The sequence below is a fragment of the Aptenodytes patagonicus genome, chromosome 7, assembly GCF_965638725.1.
Source record: "Aptenodytes patagonicus chromosome 7, bAptPat1.pri.cur, whole genome shotgun sequence".
Classification (NCBI taxonomy): Eukaryota; Metazoa; Chordata; class Aves; order Sphenisciformes; family Spheniscidae; genus Aptenodytes; species Aptenodytes patagonicus.
This window is the reverse complement of record NC_134955.1, coordinates 14,656,868-14,672,885: the sequence shown is the minus strand read 5'-3', so window position 1 is coordinate 14,672,885 and position 16,018 is coordinate 14,656,868. Positions and strand designations below refer to the sequence as shown.

The window sequence follows — 16,018 nt, the reverse complement described above, 5'->3', positions numbered from 1 at the left end:
AAAGGCAAAAATTGGAAAGCCATGCCTTCTAACACCAGTCAACAACTATGTCCATTTTATGGACAGACCTGAAACAGAGAAACTGTCACAGTCTTTAGACTTAAATGAGGCTGCATGTCAGTACATGTATAGGAGACACTTTGTTCAGAGAGCTCTGCAAAACAAGGACCTAATGCAGCCTCAGGAAGGGAAAGGGCTGAAGAACTGCTTTAGGCAAACAACGTGCTAAAGATGTATGATTGTATCCAAATACAAACCCTTTTTCCAGGCTAGGTTGCTTCATGTTGAAGACAATATCTGCTAGATTTTATGTGTGTCTTGACAATGAAAATGATATTTAAAGTACGGTTATTCCTAATATAATTTGCAGGACATACATTATCAGACAATCAAGATCACAATTTTTTACTTTTTTTTACCTTAAGTTTCATGAAATACACTGTTAATCTATCCCAAATCCGTGCCTTTAACAGTCCTTCCTCTACAGGAACCCTTGAGGTGAATTAAGTTTTCAAACCACACTCGTGAGGGTTCAGATATTCTTCCCTCTAGAACCCTCAAAAATTGTCTATGTTAAGAACCAATCTCACACTACATCATTGTATTTCTGCCCTAAACCTTGGGGCTGGATACACAAACAGGTCTGCATGTGCAGCACTAACACTGTTCTTCAGTTTCTAGTCACACTCACCTCCCCCAGACTCCTTTCAGTTCTTCTGGTTTTAGTGATTTTAGCTATTTTCTGTATTATATATTACCTGTATTTATATATTGTCTCTACATAAACTCTGGAATGCCTAGACCAAGAATAACCATCCTTTCTGATGCAGTGAGCTTTCTCCTAAAAACTTTGCATGCTCAAGTGCCACAAGACACAGATGACAAAGGTCTCTTGGGTACAGGGACAGGGGGGTACAGGGACAGGCAGCTACAGGAATAATGCAAAGGAGGAAAATTCTGATTGCTTTTCCAGGGTCTCTCCACTCCTCTCTGAAGTGGGACTGGTCGGGCAGCTGAGACCAAAGAATGATCTCAAACCTGCTGGTGTCACAGTGGATTATGAAGTTAAAGTATACCAAACAACCGGACATCTATAAGCAGCTTGAAGCACGAAAATTACCGCTTGTGGAGCACAGGTTACATAGAACAACATTTACTTACACACAGTCCTCAGTCACAAAATGAGACTATTTCTTCACTATCTTTCTACTTTAATTGCCTGAGTAATCTGTTACTGTTGAGTTCCTGGAGCTCTGTAGCTCAATGTACAACAAAGTAACAGCACCTTTTCAAAAGTCAGTAAAGTACTTGCAAATGAAATAATAACTATTCTAAAATTGGCATTTTAACCAACTGATTTTGCATTATTGTATATACAGCCAACTAGATTCACCTAAAAGTGTAAAAGTTAGTCATTGCAACAACTACTTGGTCATTGTAATTATAGCAAAGATCACCTTGCTTATCAAGATGATGGAAAAGTAATTATGGCTTTTTGAATTGTGCTGGTAAGAGAGTAGTGTAAATATATATTTAAAGATGCATGACTGGGAAGAACAAGAATTATTTTTTTAAAAATTGAGGAAAATATTTTTGCTTAAAATAGGCAATTTTCTACATCTTTAGAAATAAGCACTCAATTGTTACTTTCCTTCATTGGTAAATGAGGACAGTATTTCCACATTGCAAGCCAAAACCTCAAGACAAACTGTTTAAAGCTAGTATATATTCACATTAAATTTGAACTAATTATAAAGAAAGCCTAATATGTTAAAATACTCTCTACTTGTATTGCCTCCTGTGAACTACTGACTTCCTTGCTTGTTTTCTAAATAACCATCTACATTAACACAGATGTTCTTGTTACCTTCTTGTGTTGTTACTGAATTGGCAAGATCAACAGGCATTGGATAAATAACCAATATTCCTAATGTCTTTAGTAATTAATCACTGCAATTACTGCAGAAAGTATACCACCCCCTTTTAGTTCACCTCCCAGACAAAAGTTCCATTAGAAATGATACCTCTTGCTGCTTTCTTTTAAGTGGTCTTTTAAACACTTTAATTGTTGTGAAATCTAATTGAAAAATAGAGGGGGGTGGGATTTGTTTGGGTTTTGTGGTTTTTTAATTATTTTTTTGAATGTTGAATTACCTAATCTCAATTGTTTGGAGGCCAAGCTTTATTTGTTTGAATTAGGTTTCTGTCATTAAAAATCAAGTTCAAATTGCACTGATGTTTTAATGCACTAGGTGGCATAATGATATTCACATTAGAGCAAATTAAATGCTTCGCCACCACCCAGGTACTTAGTTGGAGAATAGAAGCCAACTTTTCTGCCAGATAAGAACTCCTATGGTAATTTCTGTAATGATAGGAATGCTAATATTATTAACCCTCTCTTTTGTTCTTTGCAAGAGTACTTCAAATTTTGAAAGAAAAAAATAATTCTTATTTAAAGAAGACAATATAAAAAACTGGAGTGCTGTTCACATCAAAATACTGGTCATCTGAGTCATGCACTTCCCATTGATTCCCTATGGTCAGAATGTCTTGTTGCTTCTAAATAGGTGTACAAGAAGGGTGAAAAGAGAGTACAAAGAGTAGTAAAACTTTCTTGTTTACTATCCTTCTTCAGCTCTATAAACTGGCAAACCTGGGCTGTCACCAGCTGATAGATTATTTACAGATGACATAGCATTGTACTGGCCTGTGTTGTTTAACCTCCCTTAGCACTTAGAGGGACATTAACCTCCTTGCAGAGAAAATTTCTTTGTTTCTTTTGATATATTAAATATCCCATTCCCCCCCACCAGAAACCCAGGCATGTACTGGACCCACACAACATATGGATCCTCAGCAACACAATTTTAGGCAAAGAAGTTGACAAAGTGATAATCAAATACTCCTGTCATAAACCTGCCTGTTCAGTCAGGTGAGTAGGATTAATGTCCAGCCCCTCATGTTGCAGACTTTGGTTTTACCAAGATATGATTTAAGAATTGAAGGCACAGGTGAAAAATGAACTACTGAAAGCAGTGGTAGGGATTTCAGTTAAAAATCCTTTAAAACCTATTCCAATCCTGATTGTGACAAAGTTTACCCTGAGCAATTTTACTTGTGATCAACATTAAAGTAGATCAAAGACATATGAGCTTGAGAGTTATCATTTTTTCTAGGACTCCTGTGTCATCAGCTTTGATATGGGACGCATTAAATGTATGTTGACACTGCCAGGAACCGGACTAGGTGAGTTGAATCAATCTTTTCCATTTCTAACTCTATTAATTCCACTATTATAGTGGACATCATGAAAGATCCTTTTAGACTGATTCTGGTGTCAGTCTGAACCAGCATTATGTCAAAAAAAATTTAAGTTATCTTCATTTACTGTAAGCTCAGAGACTTGCTTTTTGCTGCAGATGTTCTGTCACGGTTTGCTTGAATTCTAGGCAGTAAATTACAAGATATGTCAATGTAAAGTGGCAGTGAAATCATTTATCATTAACTTGAAGAGGCCATTATTCAGCTGTGGAAGATGACTGTTTTATGAAATACAAAAGATGAGATCATGATTTAGTGACCAGAAGTGTTCATTTTCCAAAACACAGCAGTATGTAGCGAGAGTGAGAAAGGAATGGAGCCTAAGCAGTTGATATAATTTTATCTGGATAATGTTTTGATGTTTGCCATCCCAGTTAAAATTGGCTTTTATAAGACTTGTTGCTGATTAGCAGACACATTTTTCTATTGGCTAGCTGCTATATGTGTCCCAGTTCTTTCTGTGCAATTACAACTCCACAAGTTACTGCAGGTGCCCTACCTGAGCATCAGGAAAGGATTTAAAGAGGTATAAAGCTTTCTGTCTTTTAAGGGTTATTTGAAACATTGGAGTTTCTAAACAAACACTTCACAGAGTCCAAAAATTATAATTTCCCTAGTTTTTTGACGTAGTCACTAACATATTTACCTGTTTTATGAAAATTATCCCCACTTAGAAAGCTTATTTGTGCAAGCAACTGAATAGGATAATGTTATTGCTGGGACTAATTTTGTAAAGTCTGAAGATGTGTTCAGCACAGACAAAGTGAGCATAGTATGGAGCACAGTATCAAACACCACCAAGTTATCAATTCCTAGAAGAGGTTAAAGACAGGACTTCCCTGTTTTATGACGCAGTCGGTAAAGAATGCTGAAGTGCCTACCTTTTCCAGCTGGTGCATCCCTTCCTCTACGCAACAAATGGAAGCCAACGTTCTCAGTGTCTGGGGATAAAGGCACCTGAAACAATCCTGGCGACAGATCTTAAAGAGAGCAACTACACCTCCTTCCTGCAGGGGAAAAGCAAAAAATCAGAAAAGCAGCGCTGAATGTTTCCCTAGTATTTAACTGAGATTGGGATGAGTGGCCGATTCCTTTAGTAATTTATCCAAATTAGCTATCATCACAACACCAATAAAAAGGATGTTAAGCTCACACAAAGATTTCAAGTTGATCAATGCTTACGCACTAAGTGATGAAAAAGTAATATAGCCTCAGTGGGAGGTGTGCTTAAGCGATTGACTTTTACCAATTACAAGCACAATTTAAATTAAACTTGACATTCATGTAAAAATTACAAAGAATTATCAATAGGCGGCAATGGGAATGACATTTAAGTGACAGATCAACCATATGCTATTAGTTTAAAACATATTTTTATTAGCGTATATTTCCCATTCCTCTACATTTCTGAGCTCCATACAATATTTACTTCATGCTAAAATATGAAAGAGAAGGTCATATGGTTGAAGAGCTACTGAAAATAATGTGGAAATAGGTGTCAAGTTTTATACAGATACAATCCATACATTCATCCTCTAGTACGTAAAATTTGCATGCCTATACTTTTTTCTTTAAATATGGCAATAATGACAGACTTGAGTACATATACATCCTTACAGTAACTATCCTTAATAATTTCCAACACATCTTGTGAACATATAAGTGTTAGCAAAGTTTACATAATAAATGGAAAGATATAAATAAATGCAGACAATATATGTACTTCATGTGGTGAGGTTTTTTTGGATTGTCCTACATTTCAAAATGTTATGCCATCAGGTAGACTACAGATGCCTTATCTTATGTAAGAGCAGACATATAATGAAGAGGAAAGCATTTAAAATATTAATGACAGATGAAAGATCTCAGACTAAAGTATTCAGATTACGCTAGTAAGTTAAAAATAGTTGGAATCATGGACCAAGTGTAATATACACCCTTCTTTTTAAACCTGTTTCAGTAGCCTCTATATAAAAAATATTTTTCAGAGTCACAGAAATAATCTTTTTCTCCTCAACCATTTGTGTTATTTGAAAGCTCAACAGGTTGTACTGACATAAAACCTCCGGACTACTATTCAGATTTCACTCGTTTTCAATTCTACATTTTTGTACTAGTTCTGCTGGAATAGAATAGAAAATAATAGAGCAAGCAAAGATATCTGTTCAGCCTAACAAAAATATACACCAATTTATAAGAAAATTAGAATTAGAGAAAATTAACATCTCAATATATTTTCAAGATAGAAGTTTTATATTATATCTTTGCACATGTACATGTAATTTCTGTGAGATCAGTGAAAACAGTAGGCTTACTGAGGTTTGCTGAGAGTAAAATTTATTTCTGGAATTGTAACAAGTGCACATGTGTCTGTATGAGTTATTTTATATCTAGTACTGTTATATATAGCCTACTGCAGAAAGACATTTCTGAGCCTTTAAAATTAAAAAAAGGCAATACACTAACAAAAAAAAAGTTTCAGTCATATTTTTCCTTCCACAAAAGGATATTGATATTTCACCCAAGCAGTAATTGTCTATGAAAAATATAAAAAAAAGCTATTACAGTGTTCTCCCCAAACCTAAGGTAACCGGGATTTTTTTTTTTTTTATTATTATCAGTTTGAAAGTCCCCATAGTTCAGTGGAATTGGAGATGATCTGATTCTCTGTTTTAGTCATAATAAGCAGAATTTTGTGGACAACACTAGTAAAGCTCAAGTGATGTCGGCACATTTGCTTCAAGCTTTCTGTATGACAAATGTGTGCCCTGCTTTTGCCTCTGATGGACAGGAAGTGATTTATCATTGCATTTGTCAGGAGAAGATGTAAACTGTTTATTTTGTGCCTTGTGTGCCATTACCAAGTTGTAAAATATTGATCACAAGTAATGAACCTAGACAGCTGTAAGTAAAATATGGAATAGGTAGGAAATACTGAACCTGATTCTATGGCTTGTCAAAAACCACTCTCCTCACTGGGATCTCGGCACGCCCCAGAATTTATTCACCTTTTTCAAGATTTGTCCCCTGTATCTTTTGCAATGATGACAAAACTATCCCATCTGATAGAGATACACATAAATTGGTCAAATGGGTAAACAGTACTATTCAGACAAAGAAACATAACAGCACTGAGCTTTGCTTGCTTTGGCGATTAACTTGCACCTTTCCAAAAGCTCCTGATATGTCTAAGTATGTTTTTATTTATCCTTTGCAGTCTTTTGGTCAAAAACTGGAAATGCCAAAATAACACATGAAATGCTGCTCTTGCTGTAATTCAAGTTTCATTTGGGACAGGCTTCACATACTCTGTGAAGCAATATCTGACAAAAAGGAGAACTTGCTTTACTGCTTGATGACCTACTTCTCTCCTATATTGGATTAGTAGGAATTCAATTTCCTGGAGACATCCCTGAAACGCTGTTCAGAAGGGCTAGCAGTAGATAACAAAATCACCTGAAATACAATCGCAAAAAGTATGTGAAGGAGGTCATGAGTATAAAAAGCCCCACTGTGCATTAGTGAGTTGAGTGAATAAAGAGGGGAGAGAAAAGGCATCCAACTCTAAGGTGTAATATTTGCAGTTTCAGCCTGAAATGACTCAAAGCGCAGTGAATTCTCATCAAGCCTTTCCTCATGATGGAGGACAACATTTTATAATTAGTTTGAAAGATGATCTCCAAAGAAATCTTCATAGTAAATACTTGCTAGAAAAGGAACTGATGTACAAAGATGGTAAGGCCAAGGTGTATTAGAAGCTTCTCAGAGCAAGTAATCTGCTGCACATCCATATGGGACTCAAATAGTCAAACATTCTCCAAAAAAGGATGTGATAAGCAGATTTGGCTATCTTCATTACCATTTCTGCCTCTCTCTCTTTTAGGAGACTATTATTATAGCACCCAGTTCAATACAGTTGGCATTAGACTCTGATCGTCATCAGTGAAATGGATTTATTAACAAAGACTTTTTATCTGTATCACTGTCCCAGCATTTATTTGTTGTAACTCTGGAACTGATATTTACTGATTCTTCTGGTTGTTACAAAGCCAAATCAATTTAAAACCGGTCTACTTCAACTAATGTTAATTTTTGACAAGTGCTCAAGTCCACTCAAAATTTATAATTTCTGGTTTTTAGTGTCTCCTTATGCTCTTGGAACATGAAGGTAGAGTTTTAACAACCAAGACTAATTTGTAATTTTTAATATGAAAGATCCCAGGATCAAAATCTAATAGATATAATCATAAAATCATAGAATAGTTTGGGTTGGAAGGGACCTTTAGAGGTCATCTAGTCCACCCGCCCTGCAGTAAGCAGGGACATCTTCAACTAGAGCAGGTTGCTCAGAGCCCCATCCAACCTGACCTTGAATGTTTCCAGGGATGGGGCATCCACCTCCTCTCTGGGCAACCTCTTCCAGTGTTTCACCACCCTCAGCGTAAAACATCTCTTCCTTATATCTACTCTGAATCTACCCTCTTTCAGTTTAAAACCATTACCCCTTGTCCTGTCACTACAGGCCCTACTAAAAAGTTTGTCCCCATCTTCCTTATAAGCCCCCTTTCAGTATTGAAAGGACACAATAAGGTCTCCCCAGAGCCTTCTCCTCTCCAGGCTGAACAGCCCCAACTCTCTCATCCTGTCCTCATAGGAGAGGTGTTCCATCCCTCTAATCATTTTTGGGGCCCTCTTCTGGACCTGCTCCAACAGGTCTGTGTCTTTCTTGTACTGAGGACTCCAGAGCTGGACACAGTACTCCAGGTGGGGGTATCATAAGAGCCGAGTACATGGGCAGAATCCCCTCCCTCGACCTGCTGGCCACGCTGCTTTTGATGCAGCCCAGGATACAATTGGCCTTCTGGGCTGCGAGCGCACATTGCTGGCTCATGTCCAGCTTTTCATCCACCAGTACCCCCAAGTCCTTCTCGGCAGGGCTGCTCTCAATCCCTTCATCCCCCAGCCTGTTTTGATACCGGGGGTTGCCCCGACCCACGTGCAGGACCTTGCACTTGGCCTTGCTGAACCTCACAAGATTCACATGGGCCCACTTCTCCAGCTTGTCCAGGTCCCTCTGAATGGCATCCTGTCCCTCAGGCATGTTAACCACAGCACTCAGCTTGGAGTCCTCTGCAAACTTGCTGAGGGTGCACTCGATCCCACTGCCTATATCATTGATGAAGATATTAGACAGTACTGCTCCCAGTACAGACCCCTGAGGGACACCACTCATCACTGATCTCCATCTGGACACTTAGCCATTGACCACTACCCTCTGGATGTGACCATCCAGCCAATTCCTCATCCACCGAACAGTCCATTCATCAAATCCATACATCCATAATGTAATAAAAAAAAAAATCCATACATCCACAATATAATAAAAAAGACTTTTGTGAATACATCCCTGCAATGTAACCCCAGACAATGATACAGCAAGTTAGTCACAGTTTGATGCTTAAGTATGCGTCATAAGACTTGACAGAGGAATATTTTAGCAACATTTGGTTCCAAAGGTAGGAAACCGACCTGCAGACAGAAACCTGACTAAAAATTTTCCCTGGTAATTGGAACAAATACTCTACTTGGCTCTTCCTTTCCTCATTTTCTCTTTTTGCTTTTAAAATTATCTAAACCAGTGGAGTTTCCATTATGCTGCCACCAGTGTAGTTGCTTGTAGATGAACACTACATATTATGGTTTGAAACTCACAGCTCAATGTTTGTTATTCTATTAGCTCAGAATTCAAGGATTATTGTTATTATTACTATTATTATTATTATTATTTATGTTTCTCCCTCCATTTCTTATCTTGCCCTTGCTACTACTCATTTGCGTTAGAGTTCTTAGTCTTTATACTTCTGACAGCTAGCGAGAACAACTAGGTGGCTGCCAGGGTGAGTCAGCAACATGACTCTTTCACAGCAGATTACAAAGTTACATGCTAAAAGAAAAAAAGTTGAGGAATGGTGGAATAAAATTACAGGTGACACTTCAGCATGGGGGATTAGCATTTCAAAGCATTTTTAAATTTTGGTAAAAATATTGGTGGGGGAGTAGAGGGAGGGAGAGAGAAGACACTCTTACCAAAACATAAAGTGAGAAACCAGTTCCTATAATATTGTAGTTTTACAATATTATCATGGTTCTTTGTTTGCATGTCCAAGATTTTGGTGTGCTTTAGAGTTGTAATTTATAGCTTGGGACAGGAAAAAAGCTAACAACAGTGTTCCACAAGATCACACATTGTCATGGAGAGTAAGACTTCAAGTTTAAATGAAGAAATTTGTTGAGTTTTGCTTTCACAGTAAAAAAATATTCCACTTCTCTGGCTAGTTTTTACAAAGATAATGACAACTCTCAAGGGAACTTCTGTATCTGTGGGAGATTTTGAGATCTTTACAAACATTGAATCCATTCTCACCCTCTTAATGAGTGGGCACAGTTCCAGATTATTTTTTTTTTTTTTAAAATCACCCAGCTCTTTCACTGTCATAGCTAAGTACTCAAGTGACTGAATTCAAAATTCTGGTCTGTTACAATTCCTCTGCCACCTTGCTCACTGATGCAGATAACTGAGGCAATACAGAGGATGAAGGATGACGGTGAGTCAGGACAAATGTATTTCACAGGGCACAGAGGAAACAGACACACAGGACAGGTGATGCAATCACCGCTGTAATTTGGCAACCAAACGCCACTTAGGGTTCTTTGCATAAGGGGATGCATTTCCTTACTTGTAAACCTGTGACACATCCAGGTTTTAGCAATAAATTAACTTAGTGATTTATGTAAGGTCGGACTTTACTTCTGCTAAATTAAACTGTTATGGAATTACACAATGATAAAAAACACAAGACCAATTTTCCCTGATTTGTTAGTTCTGCACTTCCTCAATACTCAATATTTTAACATTGTTTTTGGATACCACTGAATGGAGCTCAAATATCAATTTAGAAAAAATTAAGCCTCTCAAGCTGTTGCCAGGATCCACTACACGTTTCTGAGTCTACCTCATTCACAGCCTTCAGAACAGAGCAGTACCTTTTATGGTGCAAACACTCATCTAAAGGCAGATTGGAAGTAAAATTAATTAAATGCCACTGTTTAACCTCATCTCTGAGCAGGACAAGGGATTGGCACACCACTCCACAAGCAGAATCTTGGGAAAGGAGGTTTTCTTCTTTCTATATACACTGTGGATGCGATTATCCTATGCTCAACCTCACACAATACCCTGCCTTTCTCACTTTTTCAAGATCCAAGTGTCCTCAAAGGTGCAAACTCTGCAGGGATTGCCAGTATCATTGATCTTGGCAGAATGATTCGTTTATACCAAAAGTTAGCATCAATTACTCAGTGAATGAGAACACACACTGCCAGAAGTAACTGTAATGATGTTCCTCTGTAAAAGGAAAATAATGGATGCAAAGTATTTTTAAAATTACGTCTTTAATAATATCTATAACCTACTCTGTACACACAGCTGAAGAGCCTTGTTGGTTCTCTGCGTACTTGTCAGCCATATGCATGGCCAATTGCAAAGTTTCTCTCCACTTCCATGGCTGGTACTTAAAAAGTACTGTCAGGAGAGACACTAAAAAAATGCCCAAAATGCTGAAGGGACTGGTAATACATTAGGTGGCACAAAGACAACTGTAGTTGAATCAATGCCCAGAAGCCTGTTGGAGCTTGCACAGGCATTGAGCTTTATTGAATTAAAGATTTTGGGGTTTGCGGCCTTTATTTCTTTTTTTTTTTTCCTTAATCTAATAGGATAATTTTAAGTAAGTAAGGCTTGCAAAAAGCAGCAAAAGAAGAAAAAAAAATAGTTTCTCAGAGTAGATTTTGTTGTTCTTTAACCTAGATTATTTGTCTCCTGAAATACAAAATTTCATCTTGTACTGTACATTTCAAAACTTGCAACCACTACTGTGTTAAGTAAAATAACTCACTTGTATCACTAGTTTACTTTGGATTAATCCATAAATCCCCTTACCTTAGCTATGATACGGCACAGGTGAGCACCTTCCTGGGTAAGGCTGAATAAACTACTAATCGCTGACTCAGTGATGTACACACTATCCGACAATTCTATTTGTCTCATCAGGTTCTGTGTGACATAAGACAATAAAAATAATTTACTTCCAATGAAAAACATCAGTGTTATATTTAAAGATAAGATGGAGTAGAAAGTCTAGCTCATTTAATCCATATCATCTTACTTCTCACTCAGAGAAAGGAAAGGAAAAAAAACATGGGCAGGAGTCAAACTGGTAACACTAACGCATTTATCATCGCATTTGAATAGATGTAACCAAGAATAGTGATATTTAAAAATAAATATGAATAGAGTAAGAGAACAGGTATGTGTGTGAGAACATTTAGTAAAGAACTCTTCAGCTATTTAGTAAATTATTGTTGGGTTTGGCCTGGGATTGAACTAAAATTTTCAGCAGGCAACTAATTGTCTTACTGCTGAAGCTGTATCACAAGGTGATACAAGATTTCCACCTTATTTATAAGGAATATTGCTACAGCCTTTCTAACGCTACTTTCTAAGGCTCTGGGTTCATCACTATTCTCAGTATACATAGAAAATCTCATTGACCAATACAGGGAATTCTCATAGAGAAATATAGTTTATTTCTCCAATGTATGAAATAGGTTAAATATTTTTATCTTTGTAAATAGTTATCTTGCTTTTGCATGTGTGCCATTGCAGCTTCACAGAGAAACACAGCTGTCAGAAGAATATGAAGGGTATTTGATTTTACTCTTTCTGAAAGTACATACAATCATTAGAGGAAGAATTAATCATATTTGCTAGGAGGAAGAAGGGAAGCATTTTTATATTTAATCCAACCTGAAAGAAGTGGAAAGAAACATCCCACATTTTACACTGTTATTGATACAAATTTCAATTATCTCCCCTTTAAGAGGCTGTGTTCTCCCACCTTTAGCATCTCCCCTTAGAAAAATGTTCCATAACAGACATAACTTATCCATTCACATTTTGATATGAACCTATCTTGAATAAAATCCTTATACACTGATTAGAAAAGAAAGCTCCTGAGTACACAATTTAAGCTGAGAGTTCTGGCCTCTCACACAGACACTTAGACTGCTCCAGGGCAGCAAACTACCCACAGACAATGCAGTTGCATGGCAGAAGTGGACACGCAGCCTGACTGAATGGCTCAGAAAACTGTTCTTAAAAGTGATTTTATTAATGACCTCTAATCTAAGTCTTCAGTCACACAAATACATATGAGATGGTGCAGAGTAATTAATTCTGCTCCCTTAAAAGAAAAAGGGACTAGGACTTCAGGTGTGTCAGCAGGTGTCAAAGTACCCCAAGACAGAACTATTAGCAATGGAGAACTGCTCTTCAGATTAAAAAGAATAAGCATCAAAACAACCACAACCTACTCACTGAATTTGCAATATGCAAATTTATTTAAACACTTCAACTCATATATGGCATTTCATTTAATTCTCATAAATCCTAACCAAAGCATATTAGCAAGTAGCTTGTTAATTTGACTGTAATTCTGCAAATGTATTCTGGAGATTCTCACTTCCTAGCAATAATCTTTTAAAACTATAAGGGATGTTTCAGAAAGAGCCACAACTTTTTTCTTCTATTCTAACGCATCAACGTATGTTAGAATTTAACCAATACCATGCATTAATTTTGTTTTAGCACCGTAGTAAATACTACTTAACTTTTTCCTCATCACTAAGCCTCTCATTTCCTTTTTTTCTGTAGGGACAAAATAAAAGAATAACATCACCTCTAAAATATGGACAAATTAATTGAGCTTAATTACATTTGGGGTTTTTTATTTGAGGAAGATTAGAGGGTGCAAAGGAATTACTGATGAGATCTTAAGAAAGAAACTAGTGTAAGCCAAGATAGATTGGTTAGACTTGCAAGTTGCTACTATTTCAAGAATGGTCTAATGGAAAAAATTTAATGCATTTGTAGTCTCAGCCTTATTACTCAGTGTATTTAGCTACATTTGATCACCACTGGAAACTACACATCATGCCTGCAATGATACAGCACTGTTTCTGGAAGGTTACACACACACACGTATAACCTGTACACAACACTGTATTTTATCACTACTTCCTAGAGTGTAAGAAATGCACTGGTTAAAATGTGTGCTGTAATAATATACTTGCTATATGTACATCTTCTAAAAAGTTTAGCTTTTAATGAGAATCATTGAGAGCAGGAGAGACTTTTTTCAAGGTTTCTAAAGAAAAGCAGTGTCTGCATGAAAGGAAGAGAAAATGCGTCCAAAAGGTCTTATTAACAAGATATTCTCCAGAAATTAGATGCCTCGCAATGAAGGAGGCCTATCTGGAAAAGTAACTAACATATTGAGCCACAAGATCATTGTGTTTGGGATTTGAGGTTATTGGAGAATTTGAGAGTACAAACACCGAAATCTCTTTGCAAGATATTTTAATTACTGATCGTAAGTTTGCTGAAAATTGAGAGCTATAATTATAATCCTCCTCTTAATGGATGCTTTTCTTCAAGATTCAACAATTTGGAAAGACTTTTTTTTTTTTTTAAACTATAAACTAACCTGTGCCTCATGTGTTAAAACCAGCTCTATTAACTGGCCAAAATACTGAGCAACAGTAGTAAGTGTTTCATTAACACAAGATTTCATGGACTTCAGTATCTGTTCATCTTCAGTTTGTATGCACCTGAAAAGAAAGAGAAAGGAAAGCGATGAAGGAAAAAAGATGCAACAGATGCATATTGTTTTATCAAGCCAATTGTCACAGATGAGCTCTGTGTTAATAATGGGGATATAATGGGAATTCAGCTGTTCACATGAGGACACTGTCTTTGTGCCATTAGCATCACACCAGACTTTAATCAAGGCTTTGTCTAGACATAGTAAGTATACCATCAAAGGACAACAGTGGACATTAATGAGTAATTTTGGGATCACAATTTACTTCGCAGACTGCAGGCCAAATTTTGCTGTAGATGCTGTGTTTATGTCAGTGTAACTCTGCTATTTTCCACTTATGCTTATAGTTACAGTCACTCTAGGATGCCTGCATTTCAACTGCAGCTGTGTATATCCATCCATCTTTCACGACCAAAGAAGTGCTTTCAATAATTTTCATTTCTTTACCTTCTTTGCCATAGTTTAATGACAACAGAATAAGGACCCAAAATGAATGTGTGCCCAGATGGGTAAAGTTCGTTTAAATTTAAACAGTATACTCAAAAGTAAAATGTGGCCTTCTGTGCAGAAAGATTACATACAGCAGCTTTACAGAGTTAGTATAACTATCCTGTAACCAGTGATATTTGGCTGTAACTGAAGAAATGAGATAAGGATGGAAAACTTCATACAATTCAAATGAAATAACTAATACTTCCTCACAGAATTGTATTCATTTAAATTGTCAAAACATATTCCAACCAGGCAGGCCACTGTAATGGAAGATATAGTTTGGTTGATCAGTGTCTCCATCTACACAGTAGGTCCCCTTTTCAGCTTTACCTTTCACCCACCTATATCAACTTTTTGTCAAACAGACAAGAAGGGAGACAGATGATTTGGGGCAGACACTATGAGATCAGAGCTCTCATTAAATCAGTGTGTCTCATAGTAGAATATAAAAGTAAAGTCTGAGCTGTGTGGGTTTGGCAAAAAGCAATAGTGCTCAAGAAATGTTCTTTCCTGATAATTAGATGGTGTCTTTTTCCCTGATGATTCCCTGAGCAGAATGACTTGCACAGTGTTTAAAGTAAATTGAAAAAGACCGATTGAACTGTGCTGGAGGAAACATGATAACTTATGTTAGGCAGGGGAAATATCATGAGAAGAATTATAGAGAGAGTCTTATTTTCCAGTTTCAGCATTCTGGAGTGCATGGAGCTGAGTAAACCTACAACCGCAATTTAAAGGCATGTGTATTTATTTGGGTTTGATTTACTAGTACATGGATATGTGCATACAGGAACATGTAGTACGACAGTCTTGCAACATAAGTTTTCACACCAGCTGAAGTCTTGGCTTCACAGAACTTGAAGGGAACTTTGTCACTGATATCATTAGAGCCAGACTTTCTCCCTCAATATCTAAAAGCCCTGAAAAATCCACTCGCATGCAGCTTTGTGTCTATTGCCAGGCTCTTTCTGCAACAGCAGATCCCATCTTTCATTAGGATGCATTTTAAATAAAAGCAACTCACTTCATGCACCAGAGGCTAATATTTAGAAAGCTTTTCAGAGCTGCGGGAGCCTAGTTCAAACATTTGAGGGTGTTAGTAGATTTGTACTTCTCATTAGAAATTCCACAACATAATAAAATATCAAAATTAATATTTCAGCTAGAAAATTTAAATTACCTTTCTGTAAATGCTGTAAATTCTGAACACTTGTCTATTAAAAGTTTTTCAAACTGCAGAAAGAGAAAGAGAAAGTGGTTTTAAAGCAATATCCATACACGCAATTGCTTTTTAAAAATAAATAATGATTGTTCATGATAATTAGGTGAAAACCCTCCAGAAACATAATATTTCATATGGACACACTTTTTCTACTTTTCTGCATAAAACAAGTAGGTAAAACTGAAGTTAACAAAAAAGTAGTATTTTCTACATTGTAAATGCAAAGGAACTCACAGATGGGGCATCTAATTACTTTAGT

At 36.8% G+C, this 16,018-nt stretch overlaps 1 protein-coding gene across 1 annotated transcript in view; it reads right to left on the bottom strand.

Moving 5' to 3' along the window:
- Positions 1–16,018, bottom strand: part of INSC (INSC spindle orientation adaptor protein) — a 107,070-nt gene that overhangs the window by 53,724 nt on the left and 37,328 nt on the right. Inside the window, exons 3-6 of the mRNA XM_076343383.1 lie at positions 15,718–15,770; positions 13,929–14,052; positions 11,324–11,437; positions 4,206–4,331 (exon numbers count right to left, since the gene is read on the bottom strand). Of these exons, the coding sequence (XP_076199498.1) occupies positions 4,206–4,331; positions 11,324–11,437; positions 13,929–14,052; positions 15,718–15,770 (417 nt within the window). The remainder of the gene's footprint in view (positions 1–4,205; positions 4,332–11,323; positions 11,438–13,928; positions 14,053–15,717; positions 15,771–16,018) is intronic.